Here is a 23,865-nt window from a genome sequence, read left to right as displayed (position 1 = left end):
TCCTGACGCAAGTGCGTGGCCGCCTCGCGCGCTGCGGGCTCGCCCTTGGCCCTACCCTCGTCAGTTTCTTGGAGCATGCGCAGTTGTCTTTCCGGCTTTTCCTACGTTGGGCTACGTCAAGATGGCGGCCTCCGTATTGCGTTCGTTGCTCAGGCGCATTCCTAGCCTTTCGCCCTTCAGAGGTGCCTACGGAGTTCAGGTAACTCCTTAGAGCACATTTTGTACTACCGCCACTTAGTTATACTTTCTCTAGGTCATCGTTCCATTGCTGGGAATCCGGGAGCGGAGGCTTTCCCACGAGCTTATAATGCTTTGGCTGTCTAGGCAACACTGCTTCCACCACCTTTCCCCTCACCCTCCGTCAATACTGCGCGGATTTTTAATCCCCTGCCAAGGGAAAAGAGATATCCTTTTCCAAGGTACCAACTCGGCTAAAGAATTAGGTGAAGGATTGGGCCTCTTGTTCGTACACAACCAGCTTTTAAGTATGCGTATGATGTCTAAATCTGCGATGCCCTGGAGTGTCCTTGAGTTGAGGGACACTAACGTCTACCTGCTGAGCTATTTCCCGATAAAGCCACGATACGTTCTCACGACCCGGGGACCACTTTCTTAGTTCTCTTTTTCTCAGTAAATTAGTGGGGGTTTTGTTTGTTTTACCATTGTATATATGAGACCTTCTTAATTTAGTCCTTTATATTGAGGTTTCCCTCCAGCCTCATGTACTCACCACACTGGAGGTTCTTGGNTAGGGAAAGGTAAGTTCTCGGTGGGGTAGGGAGAAATAGGAAAGCTTGCACAGCTGCCACTCCCTAAGAGTGGTGCCAGGGGTCACCACACAGTTAATAACAGCCCTGGTAGCTTTAAAGCTCGCGTTAGGACTCAAGTTTGTTCTGACCTGTGGAATGTTGACCTTCAATTTTTATAAGGCTGGGCAATTCAGTGATTCAGGGTTGGATTGGGTTGGAGACTCACCTGTCATGCATCCTCTCCCCATCTTACAGGGAAGGCATCTTCCTTCCAAGAAGCTAGACATTCTCCCTTTTCCTTTCTTCTCCCTTTCTTCAGTACATCTTCAAAAGCACGAACACATCATGTGTGTCTTCTCAAATAAGACTGCTTCCTAGTCCTATCCTAGTTACCCTCTTACATTAGCTTCTCCTTCAGCATCCAGTCAGAGACAGGAAGAGTGGTTGGTGATGATGTCAGTTTTACCCTAACAAAAATGCTACTTTCTGTATATATTCCTGCTATATTCCATTAGTACAATGGGCATGTTCCTCTTGTCCCTAACATGTGGTCAGTGAAACTATCAGTTCCTTTCCTTGAACTCATTCTCTCAATTTTTGTCTTCTTTATAGGTTCCCCTCCAGACTCTTTGCACCAAAGGCCCCCCTGAGGAAGATTCTTTGCCCCCAGTTCCCATAACCCCTTATAAGAATGAACCCTGGAAGTATCTGGACTCAGAAGGTACCTCTAAATGGGAAAGGAGAGGATCATGTGGGATCTGAAATAAATGGACAGAGGAGACACTATTACTATTCCCACCAGGAATAACTTCTGTGGTCTTTCATTTCAGAATACCAGAACCGCTATGGCTCTCGCCCGGTCTGGGCTGACTACCGTAGAAACCACAAAGGTGGAATACCCACACAGCGGACTCGAAAGACATGTATTGTGAGTTTCTGAAGGTGGTACATGGATGGGATGTGGAGTGGGGGTGGATGCCATAGTGACAGTGGCAGTAACACATTTTCTCACAGGACTTTGAACATCCTTCACCTACTAGTTTCTTCTCTTTACAGCGTAGAGATAAAGTTGCTGGGAATCCCTGCCCCATCTGCCGGGATCGCAAGCTGCATGTCGACTTTAGGGTAAGGCCACTTTTTTTCTCCAGGGTAAGGATTTGGAGCTTCTTTGTAGTGCTAAAGAGATTACCATGGGTGCCTCTTTCTTCATAACCTAGCACCCCTACAGTCCGTTTTGCATTGATTTTCTAGCAGTATAAAAACATTCCTCTTGGGACCCCTGGGTGGCTCAGTTGATTGTCTGCCTTTGGCTCGGGTCATGATCTCAGGACCCTGGGATCGAGTCCTGCATTGGGCTCCTTGCCCAGCATCCCTACTGAGCCTGCTTCTCCCTCTGCCTGCTGCTCCCCCTGTTTGTGGTCTGTCTCTCTCACCAAAAAAAAAAAAAAAAAAAAAGATCTTTAAAAAAAAAAACAATAAAGCAAGTGGTCCAAAAGACTGACTCTTCTGGGCCTCAGCCTTTAAAAAAAAAAAAAAAAAATTCCTCTTTCCCGATTTTTGTCCTCTGCTGTGGCTCATGCTAAAAATCTTCATCCCTTACCTATGAAATTTATAGTCGAAATTGTGAGGTCAGAAAAATGTCTGTTTCTAATGGGAGAGCAATATCCAAAGGTTCATTTATATCCATTGCAATTATTAGCAAGTAGATTGGGTTAGTTTTTTTCTGTGGTTTTTGTTTATTTATTAGAGAGAGAGTGAGGGGGAGAGAGCATGAGCAGGAGAGGACCAGAGGGAGAGGGAGAAGCAGACTCCCTGCCAAGCAGGAAGCCCAACACGAGGCTTGATCCCAGGACCCCGGGATCATGACCAAACTGAAGGCAGACACTCAACAGACTGAGCCACCTAGGCGCCCTGGAGGTGGTGTTTTTTTGTTTTTGTTTTTTAATTTTGTTGTCATGTTGATTGCATGTTGGTGGCATGCCGAGATTTAAGTCTGGAGGGCAGATACATGAAGCAAGATACAGAATTTAATTATTTTTCAAAAAGCGTTTATTGCAAGGACAGGATTTGCTTTTTAAAGAGTTCAAAAAGCATATAAAAACAATAATGGGAAAAATGCTCTTCTGAGCTTGCAGTGACAGTATTAGAGCAGAAGCTGAGTGATCGTCAGGGGAGTTGGAAGGAATTCCTGTATCAGTCAGCAGATGGGGTTGTCTGACTGTTCTCAGGTCCCTTCTGATGCCACTGTAGAAGGGGCCCATAGATAATTTCTCAGTTTCAACTGTGTATCATTGGTTATAAAAGTAGAACAAGGACACCTGGGTTGACTCAGCCCCCCACTCACTCACACATACACACTCTCTTTCTCAAATAAATAAATAAATAAATAAATCTTTAAGGAAAAAAGAAAGATAGAACATAACCAGTCGTATACAGTTTAGAATGAATTACATGACCAAGAGAGAAAGATTACAAATTGAATAGTGCAGATGATTCTGCTTGCTCTTCCACTCCACAAGTGCATCTCCTTTTTTCCATGGGTGTTATCTCCTGTGATTAACCTGCTGACTGGCAGTCATTCTACATAATTAAGCCTATAAAATTGATTTTAGTAATATATATGCTAGATAGAGCATGCTGTCATATACATTCATATTTATACATGCACATTATAACATCTACTATATTCTTTTAGGTGTTTTCAGGGATTGTCAACTGACCGTCCCCAGTTTTTTTACATGAAGGGCTGATTTTATTTTATTTTATTTTTTATTTTTTAAAGATTTTATTTATTTATTCAACAGAGATAGAAAGAGCCAGCGAGAGAGGGAACACAAGCAAGGGGAGTGGGAGAGAAAGAAGCAGGCTTATAGTGGAAGAGCCTGATGTGGGGCTTGATCCTAGAACGCCGGGATCACACCCTGAGCAGAAGGCAGACGCTTAACCACTGTGCCACCCAGGCGCCCCAATGAAGGGCTGATTTTAGAACCTAACCCCTGTAGAAGAGGGTTCTGCATGAGTCTCAGTGACAGAATGTGGAGTGTGTATGTGAAATGGTTGGAAGGCCAAGAAAGGGGAAATGTTTGCTGGAGTTTTCAAGAATGTATGCAGCAAATTGATGGGGCTGAAACGGACATGAAGGAGGTAGCACCTGGAGAGAGACAGAGGAGTTAAGGCCATCTGTGTACTTGTGTAGGGATTATGCACTTCCAGTTTCTCAAGGTCTTGCTCCTCTCCCTGCCTTCTCTTACGTTTCCCTGCCACTTTCCTCCACAGAACGTGAAGCTCTTGGAACAGTTTGTCTGTGCCCACACAGGTGTCATCTTCCATGCTCCATACACAGGTTAGCCTCTTGTCCTTGTCACCACCAAAATAGCTTTTTCTTGGAGCACTTCTCATTTATTCAGTCATACAACAGGTGGCCCTTACATAAGGCATAAACAGTGTGAATGAACTTTTTTTGGAAATCTCGCCTTCGTGGGAATATTCACATGTGGACAAAAGGTACAAGCAAGTACCTATGTAAGTGAGTTATCTAAATGTAACTCTTAGAAGTGGTGGTTATTTCCCTTCTGTAGGGTCTCTTTGCTTTTACAAAAGGTTTTCTAGCAAATTGTCCTATAAGTTCTTTTTGCCATCGACAATCCAATTAGATCTTCCAAATTTGGAGTTATAATTCTAACAATTCAAGATTACATCTATTCCTTAATGAAGGCCACAGGCCAAATCTGACATACTGCCATGTCTGCTTATTTTCATATTGTCTATAACTGCTTCCAGGCTACAGTGGCAGAGTTGAGTAGCTGAGACAGAGACTGTAGGACTTGTAGAACCTAAAATTTATGTGGTCCTACACAGAAAAATTTTGCCAGCGCCTGCTCTAAAGCAAGATAAATTTGCAAAGAATAATCTGAATCTACCATTTTCGGATGGCAGCATGATCAGTGGAGTTTGGTTTGTTAGGGAGTTTTAAAGAAGAGTTTTATAGCTGGACGCCTGGGTGGCTCAGTCAGTTAAGTGTCTGCCTTCGGCTAAGGTCATGATCTCAGGGTCCCGGGATCGAGCCCCATGTCACCCTGCTCAGTGGGGAGCCTGCTCTCCCTCTCTGCAGCTCCCCCTGCCGTGTGCTGTCTGACAAATAAAATATTTAAAAAGGGGGGGGGTTCATTGTAAAGCTATAAAAAGCTGAAGGGACTATTTTGCTACTGTCTCAGATCACCTTCTCCCGATCAGAGGCCCCATCTTCCTTTATTGAATCTTTCTCAGTGGATTGTCCAACCCAAATCTTTAATTAACCACACTTGTTCTTTGAATTGCGTTCTGCTCTCTGTCTCGGAGGTTTTACTATTAAATAGCCTTTCTGTAGTGGCTAGACCCTCCTAAAGTCTTAATCTCAGCTCTCTGAGAGGGAGGAGTCTTCCCATTGGGTAGATGAGGAAACTGAGGCCCATCGAGGGGTCAGGGAAGTAGGGTTTTAGGTAAAGCAACTTTGCAAACCCAGCTCTTTATAATCACGTAGAAGCAGTTGTATATTCTTATTATTGTGCTTTCTAGAATGAGCACTGAGTTTTTTCTCCCTATAGGGGTCTGTATGAAACAACACAAGAAGTTGACCCAGGCCATCCAGAAAGCCAGAGATCATGGTGAGCATGAGCGGGGCCCCAGTGCATTTTTCTTAGCCATAAAGAAGGTGATTTAGGGCTGGAGGGTGGATGTAGATACTTCTGCCTGTCTGAGGAGGTAGCACCCAATGTGCTCTTCCCAAGAATCTCCTTTCAGTATTCCACTGTCCCTTTTTCTGTCTTCTGAGTGTCTTACCTTGTCGTTGCTCTGTTCCCTTAATCCTCTTTCCTCTTTCTTCCCATTTGTAACTATCGGTCCCAGTGCCAGAGATAGATCATATCTTCGTATAAATTTCTGGCCCTGGGTCCGTGACACCTTTGCAGAAATTTGAAAAGCTGCATGTCCTGGTAAGGCAGATGCAGCTTCCTAGCCCTGGTGCGGGGCTGCACAGCTTGGCGGACAAGAGCCCCGGCAGTAACTGTGTCAGTTCACATTGCCCGCTTGGCCAGCTGCCTTTGTGCAGGGTAGAACTTGCATAAACGTACTCAGTGGCTCTGAGCAGTTCCTTCCTCCCTCTCTCTGTCATTTTACATATTGTTTTAACCCGAACTACCCTTCCTTGCTTCCCTCCTTCACTTTCTTTTTTTAATCCCCTAGGTCTCCTCAGTTACCACATTCCTCAGGTTGAACCTCGGGACCTTGACTTCAGTACCTCTCATGGAGCTGTGAGTGCCACTCCGCCAGCCCCCACCCTGGTTTCAGGTGACCCCTGGTATCCATGGTATGGCTGGAAACAGCCACCAGAGAGAGAGTTGTCCCGCCTTCGACGGCTCTATCAGGGCCATCTCCGAGAAGAGAGTGGTCCCCCACCTGAGTCCATGCCTGAGGTGCTCCTCACAACTCCAGCTGAAGCCTCTTCCACTGAGCAGGAGAGCCCCCAGAATGCTCTGTAGGAGCTGTAGTCTGGGAAGGGATTAGATAGTGCCTAGGAATTACAAGATGGAATTTCGCTCCAAAGAGTTGTGTCTGTATGTGGCCAATGGCAGGCCCAGGGCCAGAGAGAAGAAATTATTGCTGTTGAAGGGAATAAATGCTTCTGAGGCTTAGGGGAGGGCACTACAGATGTGTATGTTAAACCCCAAACCCTATGTATTGTAAATAGTAGATAGGCTAAACTTGTGTTTAGTAATTGTGTTACTTGCTTCAGATTTCTGCTAACTTGGCTTTTCCACAATAAAGCTGTATCTCCTGTTTCTGGGCTGAATTTCAAATTAATGCCCTTTGTGCTGGGGGGGGTGGGGGGCGTTGGGGAATGGGTGCTGCTGTGGGGAGAGGAGTGATGAGGCCTGAGCCAGACCACCCAGTGATTATTGGGACCAGAAGCCACCAGAAATCAGCAGTTGGGCCATTACGTCATGATCATCTTTCTGGCCTCCTGTGCCCAACGCAGTGTGTTCCCACCATACCTAGCAGTTCCCTGGTTGGGGCGGGGGTGTCGGGAGGGGCTGTTGAAAGGGTTGGAAATGGGACACTAGGTTAAGAAAAATGTGTTGCTATGGCACCCGCGGGGTGCAGGGCGGGGGTGGGGAAGTGGCGTTAAAGGACTGGCCTGGAAGGAGTTAGGGGAGGAGGAGGGGTGGGGGCGATGAGAGGGGATGAGCGGGAGTGTGGGGCAGCCCTTAGGGGCAGGTCCTGAGCCCCCTCCTGCGTAGCCGGGGAAGTAAAGACTGAAGTGCTTCCTCCCTGCCCCGCCCCCCGCACCTCCTCCCTTTAGGGAGGGGCGGAAGTGACGTAGCGTGGGGCGGGTCCGGCCACGCACAATGGGCCATGGAGTTCTCGTTCGATGTGGATGCGCTGCTCCCGGAGCGGATCACGGTGCTGGACCAGCACCTGCGACCCCCAGCCCGCCGACCCGGAACCACAACGCCGGCCCGGTGACATCTCAAACCCGCCCCACGGCCCTTCTCTCCTTGTTCTTCTCAAAAACCTGGTCCAGGCACCACGCCCCCCTGCTCACTGACTACTGACCTCTCCTTTTGTTGCCCTGGCTCGCCCTTCTGGTGACCTTCGACCCTAGACCTAGTGTAGTTGATGGGCACTTGCATCTGTGACCTTTCATTCCTTGGCCTGATTTGTTCTAACCAAAGGATGTGGTTGACCCGCCCTTCCTGCTTCCCCACAATAACCTCAGGGAGGAGGGAGTGTACTGTATTGAAAAGAGTTGTGGCAAATTTTGGGTTCCAGAAAGGTGGGGTGGAAAACAGATCGGAGGTCTCCAAGGTAAAGTCGGAGAGTCTTAAGTGCTGAACCTGGGTTGAGGCTGTGGCCAAGGTTCCCAGAACCCTCTAATTCAGTGAGTATCTGACGCTTTGTTTCTTTTTTTTTCTGTAGTGTTGATCTGCAACAGCAAATTATGATCATTGTAGATGAACTGGGCAAGGCTTCTGCCAAGGTACTGGGGGTCTTTAGATGGAGAAAAGGAGAGGGCCTCTCTGGGGCCAGTAGATAAGAGAGGCATAGGTCCTTTGAAATGGACTTGCAGAAAGTCTGTCTTTATTTTCCTGGCAGGCCCAGCATCTTCCTGCTCCCATCACCAGTGCATCAAGGATGCAGAGTAACCGCCATGTTATGTATGTGCTCAAAGACACTTCAGCGCGACCGTGAGTGCCAAATATCCTTCCATCCCGTACTCGATTCCTTCCTACTCCAACCCCTCTTCCTTTTTTGACTCTCCCTTACAAATAGCTGCTACTAGCTCGTTTCATTGTTTTTCCCATTCTACAGGGCTGGAAAAGGAGCCATTATTGGCTTCCTTAAAGTTGGATACAAGAAACTCTTTGTACTGGTGAGTGTTACTGGAAGCTGAGAGTTCGCATGCCTTGGCTTCTGAGAATAAAAATGCTGAATGTTGGGAGGCGGCAATGATGTCTGGGTCCAAAAAGATACTTGTTTTTCTTTACCCCTTAGGATGATCGGGAGGCTCACAATGAGGTGGAACCACTTTGCATTCTGGACTTTTACATCCATGAGTCACTTCAACGCCACGGCCATGGGCGAGAACTCTTCCACTATATGTTGCAGGTGTCACTTATCTTTTCACCATTCCATCCAAAATAGAGATCAAAGGCCCCTTTGCGCTGACCCCACCCAGAGGCCCTGCCTTCCACCCTCCTGCCTGCCGTGTTCCCATGTCCTCCTATTCCCTTCCCAGGCTGCTGGGTTCCTGTTGGCATGCTCTCCCCCCACCTTTTCCTACCCTGAGTCTCCTGTTCCCTGCAGAAGGAGCGAGTTGAACCACACCAACTGGCCATTGACCGACCCTCACAGAAGCTGCTTAAGTTCCTGAATAAACATTACAACCTGGAGACCACAGTCCCACAGGTTAGAGGTTTCAGAGGTTTCAGAGGTTTCAGATCTTCACTGAGTATTCGCATTGAATCTCTTTATTTGGAGGCAGAGAAGTGGCATCTTCCAAGCACTTCTTATTCCCCATTATATAGAATTCATTTTATACAGCTAAGCTCTTCCTCCCCCCCCCCTTTTTTTGTGGTAACATCTCTCATTCTGCAGCTTATCACTGTCATCTGTTTTAATTTTTCGGTCTTCTGTATACCCAGTAATATGTTTTTGCCCCAAACATAGCCAGCTCATTTGCACCTCCGTGTTTTTACACAAGCCTTTACTCAATGTTTATTAAGGCCCAGAAAAATAATATTTCTTATCTTTTGGGCGCTTTGGCCTAATAATGGAGAATGTGGTTTGTGTATAAGTAAATACAGTATGATGTTACTAATGCTATCCATTCATTTGCCAAATATTTATTGAGCACTTGACACTGTTCTGGACACTAGGAATACTTTACTCGACAAAAGAGATAAAAGTCTCTGCCCTTGTGGAGCTTATATCCTAGTTGGTTAGACAGACATAATATATGATTCTGTAGTATGGTTGATCATAAGTGCTCTGGAAAGATGAGAGCCACTACGAAGGCGTGTGAGTACCACTGTGGGGATAGGAGTTTATGGGGTTGCAAGTTTAAATGGGATAGTCAGGGAGGACCTCACTGAGAAAGTGCCATTTGAGCAATATAATTTAAAGGAAGTGAGAATATGAACCAGGTAATGGAGAGTGCAGAGAGGGCATCCCAGGCAAAAGGAATGGCTAGGGCAAACTCCATGAGATAGGACTGTGCCTGAGCAAATGAATTGGCTGGTGCGGCAAGAGCAGAAGGAGTGAAGGGAAGTGTGTAGATTAGATCAGGCAGCAGTGGGGAGGAATAATATTTCCAACCTTACAGGTTATTGTAAAGGCTTTGGCTTATGCTCTAAGTGGAAAGAGAAGAGTCATAGTAGAGGTTTGAGCAGAGGGATGATATCATCTGATTTACTTTTAACCAGACCGCTTTGGCTGTTAAGAATAGCAGTAGAGGGGGGCGCCTGGGTGGCGCAGTCGTTGGGCGTCTGCCTTCAGCTCAGGGCGTGATCCCCGCGTTCCGGGATCGAGTCCCACGTCGGGCTCCTCCTCTGGGAGCCTGCTTCTTCCTCTCCCACTCCCCTGCTGTGTTCCCTCTGTCGCTGGCTGTCTCTCTGTCAAATAAATAAATAAAATCTTAAAAAAAAAAAAAAAAGATTAGCAGTAGAGGAGCAAGGATAGAAGCAAGTAGACCAGTTAGGAAGCAACAATCCTGATGAAAAATGGTGGCGGCTCAAACCAAGATGGTAGCAGTAGAGAGGGTAAAGGGTGGTGAAATTTTAAATAATTTGAAGTTAAATGAGATTTCCTGGTAGATTATTTGTGGAGAAAGAAAGGAGGAGTGAGGGGCGCCTGGGTGGCACAGCGGTTGGGCGTCTGCCTTCGGCTCAGGGCGTGATCCCGGCGTTATGGGATCGAGCCCCACATCAGGCTCCTCCGCTATGAGCCTGCTTCTTCCTCTCCCACTCCCCCTGCTTGTGTTCCCTCTCTCGCTGGCTGTCTCTATCTCTGTCGAATGAATAAATAAAATCTTAAAAAAAAAAAGAAAAGAAAAAGGAGGAGTGAGGGATAATCCCACACTCAGCCTGAGCCATTGGACAGATGGAGTTTACGTAACTGAGATGGTAGATGGAGCAGCTTTGGGGGGATATGGTAGGAGTCCACTTTGATTTTGTTAATCCGAGATTGAGTAGACACTTGGGTGCTTCTCTGGAGTTCAGAGAAGAGGTTTGGAATAGAGAGATCTCTGCATACATACGGTATTGAAAGCATTGAGGCAGGATGAGATCACCAAGGAGTGAGTATAGAGAAAGAGAAATGGTTCAAGAACTTGAGCCCTTGAGTACTCTTTTAAGAGGTGTCATGGAGCAGGAGAACAGCACATGTGACCAAGGAGTGACTAGTGAAGTAGATGAAAATTTTTAGGTAGGGTAACCTGGAAGTCCAGTGAAGAAGGTGTTTCCAGGAGGAAGAAATGGCTTACTGAGTCAAATGCTGCTGATCATTGAGGTCAGAAGAGGCCTGAGAGGTGTATTAAGAGGATTGATTGTTTTCGGTTGGAAGAACCAACAGCATAAGAATGACTTGGTAGACAGAAAATGAGATGATGTCAGAGAACGTGGGGAGAATTGCTGAGGCAATGTCATGGGCAGGAGGGGTTGGGCTTGGGTTGACAAGTTAGCCTTGAATTCAGAGCATGGACACGTGATCCACTGTAGTATGATTTGATTGATGTGCTTACAGAGGAGGCATAAAGACATGGTGGTGAGTGCTACCTTAGCGTGGGGATTGGTTAAAGGAAGGCTTGACTTAAGTTTAATCTTGAAAGGTGAATGAATGTCATGGTGACAGTGGACAAGTGGGCAGGCTAAAGTGCATTTCATACACGGGAACCAGCATAAGCAAAACCAGATAGGTGTTCAGTTATCCTTTGAGGTGTTGCAGGCAGTTTGGTGTGGCAGGAGTGCTGGGGGTGTGCTTGTTCCTGGAGAAGGGTGGGTGGGTAGACAGGGTCAAGGCAGGAAACAGGCAGGGTCTATTTATATTTAGAATGTCCTCCGCTCGTACATTGTTCCATTAAGAGGCAGTGGAGAGCAGTGGAAGGAGCACCGTATTAGGTACAGCCAGGTAACCTGTAAGACCAAAACACTGTAGAGTATAAATAATCACGTCAACAGTGATTTTTATAGGCCATGTCTCCAAGCCTTTACTCTTTAACATAGTGACTGCAAGGATTCTTGTGATGGCCAAACTGAATATGACAATATAATGAAATCATTCTAAGATAGTCAGTTTCTAGTTATCAGAGTGGCACTGTGTCTTCCAGCCTGTCTTCCCTTGACAATTCCACCCATTTGAACCCTACTTACAGCTTAGTTTTTCTCAGTATTTGTATACTTAAGCCATTTGGCCTGGTGTCTGTATGTTTAAGCTTCTGTTTTGAAAGTTTTGGACGCCTCTTCTTCCCTGGTGTTTTGTGCACTGTGTTTCCATTAGCCTGGGTCCTGGGAGAACTAAGAAGTAGGGTACAGGCTTTCGGTTTTTGAGATAAAATGCACTGTTTTAACTATCTAAAATACACACTTCAGTGGTTGTTAGTATATTCACCGTGTTGTCTGATTATCCCTGCTATTTAATTCCAGAACCTTTCCATCACATGAAGAGAAACCCAGAACTCATTAAGCAGTCACTTCTCATACCCTTTTACCCAGCCTTTGTCAACCAGTTATCTGTTCTGTTTATTCTGCACATTTTATACAATTGGAATCATACAATATGTGGCCTTTGTGTTTGGCTCTCACTTGCCGTGTTTTCAGAGGGTTCATCCATGCTGCAGCACGTATCCACACCACATCCCTTTTTATGGGTGAGTGATACTCCATCATATGGACATATACCACGTTTTGTTTGTCCGGTCATCCGCTGATTCAGATTTGGTTGTTTCCACGTTTTGGCTATTATGAGTAATACTGCTATGAATATTTGTGTGCAAGATTTTGTTTGTACCTGTCTTTTCAGTTTTCTTGGGTTTATACCTAAGAGTGGAATTGCTGGGTCATGTGGTAATTCTTTAACTTTTTGAGGAACTAACAAAATGTTTTTCCACAATGACTATAACATTTTCCACCCTCTACCAGCAATGTATGAGTATTCCAATTTCTCAACATCTTCAGCAACATTTGTCATTTTCCTTTTTTTTTTTTTAATTAAGATTTTATTCATTCACTTGACAGAGATAGCAAGACAGAGAGCACAAACAGGGGGAGCGGCAGGCAGAGCGAGAGGGAGAAGCAGGCTTCCCACCCAGCAGGGAACCTGACACCTGGCCGATCCCGGGTTCTGGGATCACCACCCGCTTAACCAAATGAGCCACCCAGGCGCCCCACCTTCTTCTTCTTCTTCCTTTTTTTTTTTAAAGATTTTATTCATTTATCTGACAGAGAGAGAGACAGCCAGTGAGAGAGGGAGCACAAGCAGGGGGAGTGGGAGAGGAAGAAGCAGGCTCATAGCGGAGGAGCCTGATGTGGGGCCCGATCCCATAACACCGGGATCACGCCCTGAGCCGAAGGCAGACGCTTAACGACTGAGCCACCCAGGCGCCCCCCCCTTTTTTTTTTTTAATTAGCTATGTTAGTGGGTATGCACTGGTATCTCTTTGTAGTTATTTGCAGCTCCTTGTTGAGTAACAGTGTTCATCTTTTCAAGTGCTAATTGGCCATTTGCATATCTTCTTCAGAGAAGTGTTTATTCAAGTCCTTTGCCATTTTTTTTTTTAAGTAGGCTCCACACCTAGCCTGGAGCCCAACATGGGGCTTGAACTCATGACCCTGAGATCAAGATCTGAGCTGAGATCAAGAGCCACATACTTAATCAACTAAGCCACCCAGGCTCCCTCCTTGTGCTTATTTTTAAAGTGTGTTCTTTGTTCTTGAGTTGTAACTGTTCTTTATATATTCTAAATATAACACCCTTATCAGATGTATGATTTGCAAATATTTTTTCCTATTCTGTGGGTTTTCATTTTCTCGATTGTGTCTTTGGAAGTACAGAAGTTTTTGCTTTTGGTAAAGTCCAGTTTATTTTTTTTTCTTTCATTGCTTGTGCTTTGGTGTCATAGTTAAGAAACAATTTCCTAATCCAGGTCATGAAGATTTTCCCATTTCTTCTTTATTATTTTTTATTTTTTTTATTTTTTAGAGAGAGTGCATGAGCAGGGTGGGGGGCGCAGAGGGAGAGAATCTTAAGCAGACCCCTAGCTGAGTGTGGAGCCTGGTGCGGGGGTTAGTCTCACAACCCTAAGATCATGATCTGAGCCGAAACCAAGAGTCAGACGCTCAACTGACTGAGCCAACCAGGCACACACCCCCCGCCCCCCGTCGCCATGTTTCCTTCCAAGAGTTTCCTAGTTTAGCTCTTGACACTTAGATCTTGGGTGCCTGGCTGGCTCAGTCCGAAGAGCATGTGACTCTTGAGCCTCCAAGTTGTGAGTTTGAGCCCCACATTGGATGCAGAGATAACTTAAATAAATAAATAAACTTAAAAAAATTTTTAAACCCAAAACATTTAGGGTCTTTGACCCAGTTGAAATTATTTTTGTCCGATGTGAGGTAGAGGTCCATGTTTATTATCTTGCATGTGAATATTCAGTTGTCCAAGCGCCATTTGGTAAAGAAGCTGTTTTTCCCCCATTGAATTGTATTGGCGCATCCCTTGAAAATTGACCGTGGACACATGGGTTTATTTCTGGACTCTATTCATGCCATTGGTCTGTATGTCTGTCTTTAGGCCTCGTCCATACCATTTTGATTACCGTACCTTGTAGTAAGTTTTGAAATCGGGAAGTGTGACTCCTCTGAGACTGTTTTGGCTACTTGAGGTCCTTTAGGATCAGTTTATCAGGGTCCGAGTTGTTGACAGAGTCTGTCAACAAGGACAGCAAGGCTGGCTGTTGTCCCTCCCACTGTGGTTTTCCTGGGACAAGGCTCTGTCCCCATGTAGTGGTGGTGAATGGCTGAATGGACAGCTGTATTTCACTTGTTTCATTTTACAGGTCAACAATTTTGTGATCTTCGAAGGCTTCTTTGCCCATCAGCATCGTAAGTTTTGTCACCTTGTGTGTAGTTGGGGTGAGGGGAAGGAAAGAGGTGGATTCTTGATCCCACTGGCCCCCTCACTGAGGGGCACCACCGCTTCCTTCCTCACAGGGCCCCCTGCTCCCTCCCTGAGGGCATCTCGACACTCTCGCGCTGCTGCGGGCGATCCTACACCCACTGGTAAAGCTGCAGTGAGTGGGTGGAACTGTAGGCCATGGTGGCTCGTTCTCTGGAGGCCACAGGGAGCACAGTGCAATTGTGGGCAATTTGGGAGAAGTCTAAAGCAGCCCAAGTCTCCAGCAGTTTTACCCATCTGCTTTTGTCCTCATGAGCTTAGTACATCTTACGCTTGTCAGAACTTTTAACTAAGTGAGCTCATTGGGAGCCTGTTTGATGATTGATATTGACGGAGTCTCTTGCTGCTTCAGGTCCATCGAAATAGGCCGGGGTCACATTCCTTTGCAGACTCCTCGGGTTTCTGTCAGTCAAGGGACAGACAAGTGCAGTGAGCCTCTCCATTTCCTGTCATAGAGTAGTGACATGAATGGTCCAAAGTTTAAATATTAGTTTTAGAAAATAATGCTCAGAATTTAGAATATTTCCAACCAAAAATGAAATCGGCCTGGAGAAACCAAACCTAGGAGGTACTGAAATGCTGCCCAGGCTCCCCGTTACGTCCTCATACACACATACTCCCTGCCAGCCTAGCCCACTCCTCCTTCCTCACTGCCTCCCACAGGTAGAGAAGCACAGCTTGCACAGCAGTGCTCCCTTGCTGAGCTGGCTTTGTGGCTAGCTGGCTCTCACCTCCTCTGTGGCCAGGAAAGGGAGTAACCCCCACCCAAAGAACAATCTGTTACCGTTTACTAGCTTTGACCAGTGTCAGGCACTGGGAGGCAATTCATATCCATGACTCACTTTGCTTGCCAAGGCTTCTCCCATCCAGCCCCTGCTGACTGCAGACTGTGAGAGGGAGTGAGAGCCAACAAGGACGTGAGGACCCACGTCCACAGGGGAGGGGACCATGGATAAAGCTTAAGTAGATTTGCTGAGAAGTCTCTCATTTGCCACACACAGTAGGGAACCTCTTGAGAGCACAAGGGAGGGAGCAAATAGAAAAGCGAGGGGATGGGAAGCAGAGCTTTGGATAATATGTGAGCCTCCCATTTACTCCGCTAATTCCAAATGTCTTCGTTTTCTCCTCAAACTTTGTTTTTCCTAATAAAGCTTAAATCTTATGCTAGAAGGAGAGGTTCTGCCCTACCCCAACCTCCCCTGATCTCTCCAGAGCAATTCCTAATTAACCAAGGACTTTGTCCATCTCATCTAGAGGGACTGGGGTCCTCGTTGGCCCGGCTGGGACCATTCCACTGCCCCAGAATCCCAGGGGGGCCTGACAGCACCCACTGACAGTAAGAGCTTGCCTCCCTTAGCCACCTTTCTCCTGCATCTCCCAGGCCCGAGTCTCCCCCTGGAACTTTTCCCCCAACTCTGCATTTGGCCTACTCCTTCTGACTCCCCTCAAAAGTGCTCCAGCATTTCCCCTGAATTCCCTCTTGGTGTGAAGGCATTGCCACAGGGCTGCTTCTGCGAGGGAGCTAAACTGAACTGTCTCCTTCCCTAGGAGGAACTGTGGTGTCAGGGAGCAGAGGTTTGGGGTCAAGGGGGTAGTGGCTGGGAGGAGGGGTGCAAAGTATGTCTTCTAATGCTTACCTTGTCTGTGTCCTCTCCATTGCCAGCTCCAGCAAGAAAGCTGCCACCCAAGAGAGCAGAGGGAGACATTAAGCCATATTCCTCTAGTGACCGAGAATGTAAGACTGGGGGAGGGTGGCTGGGCTTGGGGGCCTTAACCCAGGAGAAGGAGTAGTTCTCTCTAAAGGCTCTGATTTCTCCTTTTTCTTCTGTCTCGCTCTGTATTTTCCCTCTTGCCAGTTCTGAAGGTAGCCGTGGAGCCTCCTTGGCCCCTAAACAGGGCCCCTCGCCGTGCTACGCCTCCAGTCCACCCACCCCCCCGCTCCAGCAGCCTGGGAAACTCACCAGAACGGGGTCCCCTCCGCCCCTTTGTACCAGAGCAGGAGTTGCTGCGTTCCCTGCGCCTCTGCCCCCCACACCCTACTGCCCGCCTTCTGCTTGCTACCGACCCTGGGGGCAGCCCAGCCCAACGTCGGCGCACCAGGTAATAGGAGTTGGAGGGTTAGGGAGCCTCAGAACTGTTAAAGAGGGGGTTAGCTATGGCAAAGGGCGGTTTAAATCTGCCCGAGATGTGAAGCAATAGGACAGGTGGACTGGAGAGTCCTGAAACCTTTTGAGAAGAATGTATTGGACCAGATTTGTGGGAGCAATCTGGAAATAAGTTACATGAGGGGGTAGAATAATACTTTATGTGGAGTGTAGGGACTCTGGTTTTTAAAGTGAGAGATGGGAGGAAGGTTGGAAGAACAGATCCATTGGGTGGGGGGAACTGAGTGTCTCAGATTGGGGAGGTCTTGGTTTAATGCTCACTGGGAAGATGCAGTGTTTCTGACAGTTGGCGGCGCCACGGGCCTCACGTTAGCGCTCTGTGTAGCAGGAACCCGTCCTAGCAAGTGGAGTGGGCGTCTCCTTGATTTCTCTCCCTAGCTTTCTCTTCACCTCTGACTTCTCTGTTTTTCTCTCCCCCATTTTCCCTTCCCTTTCTCCTGTCCATAACACCCTTCCACAGCTCCCTTCCCCGCTCTGATGAGAGTCGATACTGACAGATAGTTACCCCCTTCCCTCCCTTGGGAGACCTGGGGTAGGCAGCGCCCCTTCTTCCTGAGAACCCCAGATCCACTCTTCCATTGTAGTCCCCAGGTTCCAGTGGAACCTGACAGCTCATAGGATTCCCTCTTCTTTCTTGGGCAAAGGTGTTGTCAGGGTCCCAGATGGCCTAATGCTTTGTAGCTTGTCTTACTGTCGAAAGCAAGCCTTCTTTCCTAAGTGGGCTCTGAACACTCCCATAAATAGCCTGATTCGCTGTCAGATCCCTTGGTTGGGTGGCTCATACTCATTACCCAGAGAAGCACACTCTTGCTTGCTGTTAGACTCTAGAACATCTTGGAAGGTCCAAGGGCCTCCTCTGCCAGGGAAACCTTTTAGGGAGTCTTGCCCATGGAATAAATCCCATAGTCCTTCTACAGTGTTACTGGTGACTCTAATACTGTTTTGTGCTGCCTACCACACTTCTCAGCCTGCTGGAGCCAACCAACGAGCTCTGCTTCAGAGCAGTTCAGTGATAAAGGACAGGGCTTAGACCAGGTCCCCAAAGGGATCCACTCAACATTGCCAAACTTTTAATCTCCCTGTGTTTTGTGTATGTGTCCAGGAACCCCCAAGCTGATGTCTGCTTTGAGGCTCTAAAGACTCCCCACACTTCTAAAGATACCACCACTTCCCCCAGATCCAGATTCTGTGAGGGAGTTTGGTTCTTGGCAGTAGATCCCGTTGAGTACCCTGGGATCCCTTTTAGCCATGTTTCAGAAGACAAGCCCTGAGTCTCAAGTATCTGTTAGCTTCTGGGATCCCCTCTCGCATACACCCTGCCCCAATAGCTAGATGACAATATATTCCAGTCTTGTGAGGTTGTCTTGAGGTGATAGGGGAACTCTTCCTCTGGCCTTCCTTCCTTTCCTCCATAGCAAGAACCTTCCCTGCTCCATACCCAGGGTATGGAACATCCTTCCCCGTCTCTACTCTCTGAATGTGGGGTAGATCGGGTACCCCACTGTGCTCCCCCATCCCAGTACTTGGGAGCAGGATCTCCCTCTCTCCCAACGCCTTTTCCTTCTCCTTTTCAGTGTTGTCTGAATAAAGTGTGCATTCTTTTGTGTTTTATAAATGGACATTTTCAATGAAAAAAAATCAAAAAAACCCCAAACTTCAGGTCTCAGCCTCGTTTTTGTGTCACCTGATTTTTTTTCCTGGGATCGCTGGCCCTCTGATTTTCCTTACCTTTGTGATCTGCTGGATCTTCTGTGGATTCTGTCTCCTGTCATGTAGTAACTGGATCCCTCTGTATAGGCTTTTAGATCTATTTCCCCATTCCCTGCAGAAACCTCCAATTCCCCCTAGTGACTTCTGCCTAGGCCAGCCATTGCTGAAATGTCAAGATTTACCAACATCTCTGGGATCCACTCATTGCCTCCTGACTGTTCCCTGGATTCCTCTTCCCATTCTGATTTCCTGCCCTCTCCCCCACCCTTGGACCTCTCTCAAGACAATTCCTTTTCCTCCTGAATTCAGCCTTGTCACTCCCTATTACCCTCTGGTCTGACGTATATTATAATTAAAGTAACCATGTTTTCTAAACCAAAGCAGGGCACCTGGTCCAACAAATTTTTTTGCCTGAGTCTGGTTTTCTGGCATAACTTGGATCACATTTAGCCGTACTTTTAACACATCAGAACTAACAGCAACAAACCAGGACTGCTCCAGAAAATCTTGGGGTATGAAATGAGCTCCCTCCCCTTTTCTGAGGTACAGCTTAGTTTAAAACCCCATAGGAATGGTAATTACCCTTCTCTTTTTCCTGTACTATTCCTTTCATTCCTCTCCTCTGATTCCTCCATACCCGCTCATCTTTCTTCCTATAGCCTCTTCCCCATCATCTCCCATTTCTTCTACAGGGGGGCTCCCCCAGGGCTGGTAGCCCAAAGCTGCTGCTACAGCCGCCATGGGGGGTTGAATTCCTCATCCCCCAATACAGGTAAGTATTCATCCCTCCTTACCCTCAAATCGGATAGGCCATATTCACTACCTTCTCCAGCCTTCCCATGCACATGCCTGGTGTTTCCATAGGCAACCAAGAATCGAAGCAGGGGGAACAGGAAACAGAGAATAGGTGAGGTCTGAGCCCCTCCTCTACCAGCCTCCCACCACCTCTGACTCCTTTTCCTAACATCACTCTCCGCTCCTTTCTCCTCTGAACACCAACTCCTCTCACAAATTGTTCTACCTAACATCCTGATATCCCGAAACCCTCTTTCCCCCATAGGTTCAGCTCGTGCTTACCTTTGTTACTGTCTGAGGGTTTTGAAATTTGGACATAGCACTAATGGTTTCAGCCTCATCCTCCATCATGTATGTCCTACTCCAAATCAGGGCCAGATAGACCTTGGAGTCTCTGATCCTAATTGCCACTTTAGTATCCCTATAACCCACTCTCCATCTCCCTCCCACCTACCAGGTCTGCCAGCGAGGAACAGGTCTTGTCACAGGCTGGGTCTGGGGAGGAACACATGCACACAGTTCCTCCACAGGCCCAGGCCCTACCAGCCCAGGCCTGGACAATGGGTGGGGACATACTCAACGCCAGGTTCATTCGAAACTTGCAGGACCGTCGCAGCACCAGGCCTTGGTGACCGCCAGCCCCTCTCACGCCTTCAAAGTCAGTATTCTCACTACAGGAGGTAGCCAAAGCCCAAACTCATAATGGATGTATTCATGCATTCATTCATTCATTCATTCATTCAACAGGCTTTATCAACACCAAGTCATTTGTATTTTATTTTTAACCAGAGTAATAAAAGTATTTATTTTTTTCACGAGAGCTACTGGAAGTTGATTGTCATTATTTCAAACCCACCCCTCGCTCTTCGTTTTGGCTGGTTCGGTCCCATTATCCCCTAGCTTTTTGCGCAAGCGCCGCAGGCGAGACAGCCCTGTTCGCCAGGACCTACTTTACTGCGCAAGCGCTCTGAGACGGCCTCAATTCCCGGCAAGCGCAGGCGCACTCACTGCGGACGAGTGCCTCACCGCCTCCCTGGAACCCGCTGCAGTGCGCAAGCGCGCAACATCTCCGCTTCCCTCCCTTCAGCCCCTTAACCCTCCCCCCCCTTTCCCCTTCAAGAAGCCGGCTCCGGGGCGCGCTCACCCCTGTGAGGAGGCCAGAGGCCGGACGCTGGAGGCGCTGTCTCCGCTCCCGTTAGATCATGTACCAGCGCAGTCAGGGGGCGGCCCGGCGTCTCGGCCCCTGCCTGCGTACTTACCAGGCTCACCCCCAGGTGAGAACAGAGGGGAAACGGGAGGGGGCGGGGAGGGACCCTCCTCAGAGCCGGCGTGTGGGGCGGAGCGCGCGCTCCGTTCGCGCAGGCGCAGTGGAGTCCTACCGCCCCTTCTCACCTGTGCAGGGCGGCGCGTGGAGGGGCGAGGGGTCGCGGGGAACCGAGGACCGCGCGGCTGGACGTGGCGTGCACGGGATGTTGGTTCTCCCGGGTCTGGGGCGTGCAGGCGGGGTTGAAGCAGGGATGGCGGGGCGCGGCCGCATTTCTCCGGCGTCTCCGCGGTTACCTGTGCCTGGAGGTGATTTGAAGGACAAGGGGCGGAGAGGTTCACAGCCTGGCCGCGGAGCCGCCCCGGAATTCCCAGGTCCCGACCAGACAGACCTGCGGGCCGCCCTCTGCAGCCCGCGCATCTTACACCGGGATAGCGGTCCGGGCAGGAAGGCCGGCCTGGGTGGACCCGGTTCGGGCCCCTGCGCCCGGCCGGACAAAATGGCCACGCCCCCGGCGGAGACCGCGCCTCGGGGACCGAGGTACCCGCACGGCCCGCCAGGCTTCGCGGAAGTGAGACCCCCCCCCCCCAGGGGTTCCCTGAGAGCAGAGGGACTCAGGCTGGGCCTGACTTTGGGTGACCTCCCGCCCATCGCACTTTGAACGTCGGTAAACCAGAGGAATGAAGCCCAGCCTTTAATGGTCTCCTGGGCTTTCTGTGTCAGTAGAGGAGCCCGAAATGATAGTAGCTTACATTTACATACTACTTTATAGATGGCGAGGTTTTATTTACATTTATTATGTCATATAGCCCTCATAACAATTCAGTGTGGCTTCCTTGTCCTCGTTTATAAGAGACAGGCATAGGGAATGAGTGTCACAATGTAATCGGAGCTCAGAAAATGCCTCCTACTTACAGTTGGATGTTTTTTTCTATCACACACTTCATGGTGGAATTGTGTTACCGGCTACGTCATTTCATCCACAGTACACTAAAATCTGTCGCCCCGTTCCTTTGTTCATTTTTCAAAATATTAGGATTCTTTCTGTAAGAGAGCTGTAACTGCCCCCAAATAGTGCTGGGATCTTAAACAAATGTAAATATATTTACTGACATTTTGGGGAAGTACTTGTACCTGTGCCACAGGAAACGGATTCCTCCTGTTTTCAGTAGAGATGGAGATGAATTCATCCTATTTTCCTCCTGTTGGGAGGAGCAGGTGGGATTGGAAGCATATTAATGAACAGAGCTTAGAGGAGGGGGCATCAGGCAGCTAGAGTCTTACCTTTTTCCCTTTTATTCTTCCTCCTTAGGACCAGCTTTCTCCACGAGCTCTACCATTCCCGCCCTTTTGGCCCCCCTCCACAACAACCACTTCTCCATCTCCTCTTCTCTGGTCTCCCCCACCCCCACAACCTCCCGTCTGGCTGCTTCCCCGAGCTTCCCCACTACCTCTCCCTCAGATCCAGGCCCTCAGCTCACCATGGGTGGTTCTACCTCCAGGAAAGGGGGAGGAGGGACCAGGACCTGAGATGCATAGCGGCTGCCTGGATGGGCTTAGAAGCCTATTTGAGGGACCTCCCTGCCCCTGTCCTGGAGCTTTGATACCTTTCCAAGCCCCTGGAACCTCTTGCCCTTCCCCTGCCACTCCATCAGGAGATCCGAGTATGGAGGAGCACCTGGCTGTCATGTATGAGAGACTGAGACAAGAGGTAAGTCAGCTTGAAAGTGGCCTTTATCCGCAGTGAGAAGGGCTGTAGGTAATACTTGCAAGTAGAGGGTTAGTCAACTAGATTTCCTTGGAATTGCGAGGCAGGCATGTATATACCTTATAACACTTCCCAAGGAAAAGATGTTCTTCAGTTTGGATTTAAGGGAACTTAAACATGGGATGACTTTTAATCAGAGGGGAGTAAAGAAGCATCAAAAGAGAAAACTGATAAGTAGGATCATCTTTTCTTTCCTGCTGGGCTGATGCCTCCTTCTTCCACCTAGCTTCCCAAGCTCTTCCTTCACTCCCACGACTATACTCTCTACTCATCGGATGTGGAATTCATCAATGAGATCCTGAACACCCGTACCAAGTGAGAATCCAGGCACGGGTAGGGCCTTGGGGTGGAAAAGCACCACACGCTTTCTACTTGCTCTTTTTCATTTACCAGAGAAGGTCCTGCTACTTCTCACAACTGTTTCCCGTTCCCCAGACAGAGGCCAGTTTGGCTTTCTGATTATCCGCTCATGAGCGATCTTACCCATCTCTTCTTCCCAGGGGCCGGACATGGTACATTCTGTCACTGACCCTCTGCCGCTTCCTGGCTTGGAACTATTTTGCACAGCTTCGGCTAGAGGTTCTACAGCTGACCCGCCACCCAGAGAATTGGACCCTCCAAGCCCGCTGGCGGCTTGTGGGGCTGCCCATCCACATGCTCTTTCTGCGTTTCTATAAGCGCGACAAGGAAGAGCTTTATCGGTAAGGAAAGTAAGAAAAGATCCAATCAGTTTCCTAATCCTACCTTTAGGACTCTGGTCCAGTCTTCCAGACAGTCCTTGACCTACCCTGACTTGACCACAGGCTCCTTGAGGGCAGGGATTTTGTTTTCTCTAATATAACAGGGGGACTTTGTGTACATTCTGTGGCACATGGTAGTCATTCAAGTATTTATTGAACAAATGAAAATTCCTGTCTAATAAGTTGAGCCTCACAACCTTAGGTAGAGTATTTGATAAATTTCTGGTGTAGAACGGAATCCCAGGAAATCGTTAGGCTCAGCCCAAACCAGTGATTCTCAAACTTTGATGCATGGTGGAATCATCTAAGGATCTTTAAGAAATATTGGTGCCAGACATTGTGATTTAAGTGGGACAGGGTACAGCCTGGGCATCAGGAGTTCTCGGAGTTTTCCAGGTGATCTAATATGTAGCAAAACTTAGGAACTACTGGTTTAAACAAATGCTCGAATTAAACTTTGGAACCAGTCAGCTCCCTCAGTAAGCCTTTTTCCCTTCACCAGGACCTATGATGCCTATTCCACTTTCTACCTGAACTCCAATGGCCTCATTTGTCGCCATCGCCTAGACAGAGTGAGTCCTTAGGCTGGATGGGGTTGGGGTGAAGGTGTAGGACATCCCACCAACTGTCATTAACCTCTGTCCCTGCAGCTGATGCCTTCACACTCAGCCCCAACACCTGTGAAGAAGCTGCTAGTGGGAGCCCTGGTGGCTCTGGGACTGTCAGAGCCAGAACCCAACTTACACCTGTGTTCCAAGACCTGATCCAGGAACCGGGGTGGAGGCGGCACTGAAGACTTCGCTATGTACGCACAAGAGGAAGTGGAGGTGGCCTAAAATCTCAGGAGCCGGCTTCCTCCCCTCTTTACTCTCCTTTTTTGCCATCTCATGCTGTGTAAAGCTGCTGTGTAATTTAACTTGTAAATAATAAAGTCTAAGTGAATATATGAGAATTTCCATGTCACCTTCTC

At 48.1% G+C, this 23,865-nt stretch overlaps 4 protein-coding genes across 13 annotated transcripts; 3 read left to right on the top strand and 1 right to left on the bottom strand.

Moving 5' to 3' along the window:
• Positions 1–46: 46 nt before the first annotated feature.
• Positions 47–6,565, top strand: MRPS18B (mitochondrial ribosomal protein S18B). Its single transcript, XM_008692900.2, has 7 exons — positions 47–199; positions 1,362–1,470; positions 1,580–1,677; positions 1,806–1,874; positions 4,026–4,092; positions 5,333–5,392; positions 5,970–6,565. The coding sequence occupies exons 1-7, from the start codon at positions 122–124 to the stop codon at positions 6,263–6,265; spliced, it is 777 nt and encodes a 258-aa protein (XP_008691122.2). The 5' UTR covers positions 47–121; the 3' UTR covers positions 6,266–6,565.
• A 517-nt stretch (positions 6,566–7,082) lies between these two features.
• On the top strand, positions 7,083–19,941 carry ATAT1 (alpha tubulin acetyltransferase 1). 6 transcript variants are annotated; one of them, XM_008692904.2, is made up of 13 exons: positions 7,083–7,246; positions 7,704–7,764; positions 7,881–7,972; positions 8,097–8,157; positions 8,280–8,393; positions 8,592–8,693; positions 14,335–14,380; positions 14,489–14,557; positions 16,117–16,188; positions 16,310–16,553; positions 19,021–19,100; positions 19,193–19,235; positions 19,581–19,941. In XM_008692904.2, the coding sequence occupies exons 1-13, from the start codon at positions 7,140–7,142 to the stop codon at positions 19,753–19,755; spliced, it is 1,266 nt and encodes a 421-aa protein (XP_008691126.1). In that variant the 5' UTR covers positions 7,083–7,139; the 3' UTR covers positions 19,756–19,941. The 6 variants fall into 6 exon arrangements, with proteins under 6 accessions (XP_008691126.1, XP_008691127.1, XP_008691129.1 ...); XM_008692905.2 differs by lacking the exon at positions 14,489–14,557; XM_008692906.2 differs by lacking the exon at positions 7,704–7,764 and having other exon boundaries at positions 7,107–7,665.
• Positions 9,866–21,692, bottom strand: LOC103664997 (collagen alpha-1(I) chain-like). 5 transcript variants are annotated; one of them, XR_005838775.1, is made up of 4 exons: positions 21,522–21,692; positions 20,516–20,689; positions 16,091–16,130; positions 14,564–14,899 (listed from the first exon to the last, which is right to left on the bottom strand). XR_005838775.1 is itself a non-coding variant. In XM_008692902.2 (4 exons), exons 1-4 carry the CDS (start codon positions 21,036–21,038, stop codon positions 14,753–14,755), a joined length of 543 nt encoding a protein of 180 aa, XP_008691124.1. In that variant the 5' UTR covers positions 21,039–21,692; the 3' UTR covers positions 14,564–14,752. The 5 variants fall into 5 exon arrangements, 3 of the variants coding, with proteins under 3 accessions (XP_008691124.1, XP_040500898.1, XP_040500897.1); XM_008692902.2 differs by having other exon boundaries at positions 14,564–14,855; positions 20,813–21,692; XR_005838774.1 differs by lacking the exon at positions 14,564–14,899 and adding an exon at positions 9,866–9,898 and having other exon boundaries at positions 20,516–21,692.
• Positions 20,082–23,841, top strand: CUNH6orf136 (chromosome unknown C6orf136 homolog). The gene is made up of 6 exons (XM_008692901.2): positions 20,082–20,397; positions 21,700–22,098; positions 22,382–22,470; positions 22,656–22,856; positions 23,398–23,467; positions 23,546–23,841. Exons 1-6 carry the CDS (start codon positions 20,326–20,328, stop codon positions 23,657–23,659), a joined length of 945 nt encoding a protein of 314 aa, XP_008691123.1. The 5' UTR covers positions 20,082–20,325; the 3' UTR covers positions 23,660–23,841.
• The last annotated feature ends 24 nt before the right edge of the window (positions 23,842–23,865 follow it).

Source organism: Ursus maritimus, unplaced genomic scaffold, assembly GCF_017311325.1.
Source record: "Ursus maritimus isolate PB19 unplaced genomic scaffold, ASM1731132v1 scaffold_30, whole genome shotgun sequence".
In the NCBI taxonomy this organism is placed as follows: Eukaryota; Metazoa; Chordata; class Mammalia; order Carnivora; family Ursidae; genus Ursus; species Ursus maritimus.
This window is presented reverse-complemented; position numbering and strand designations above follow the sequence as displayed.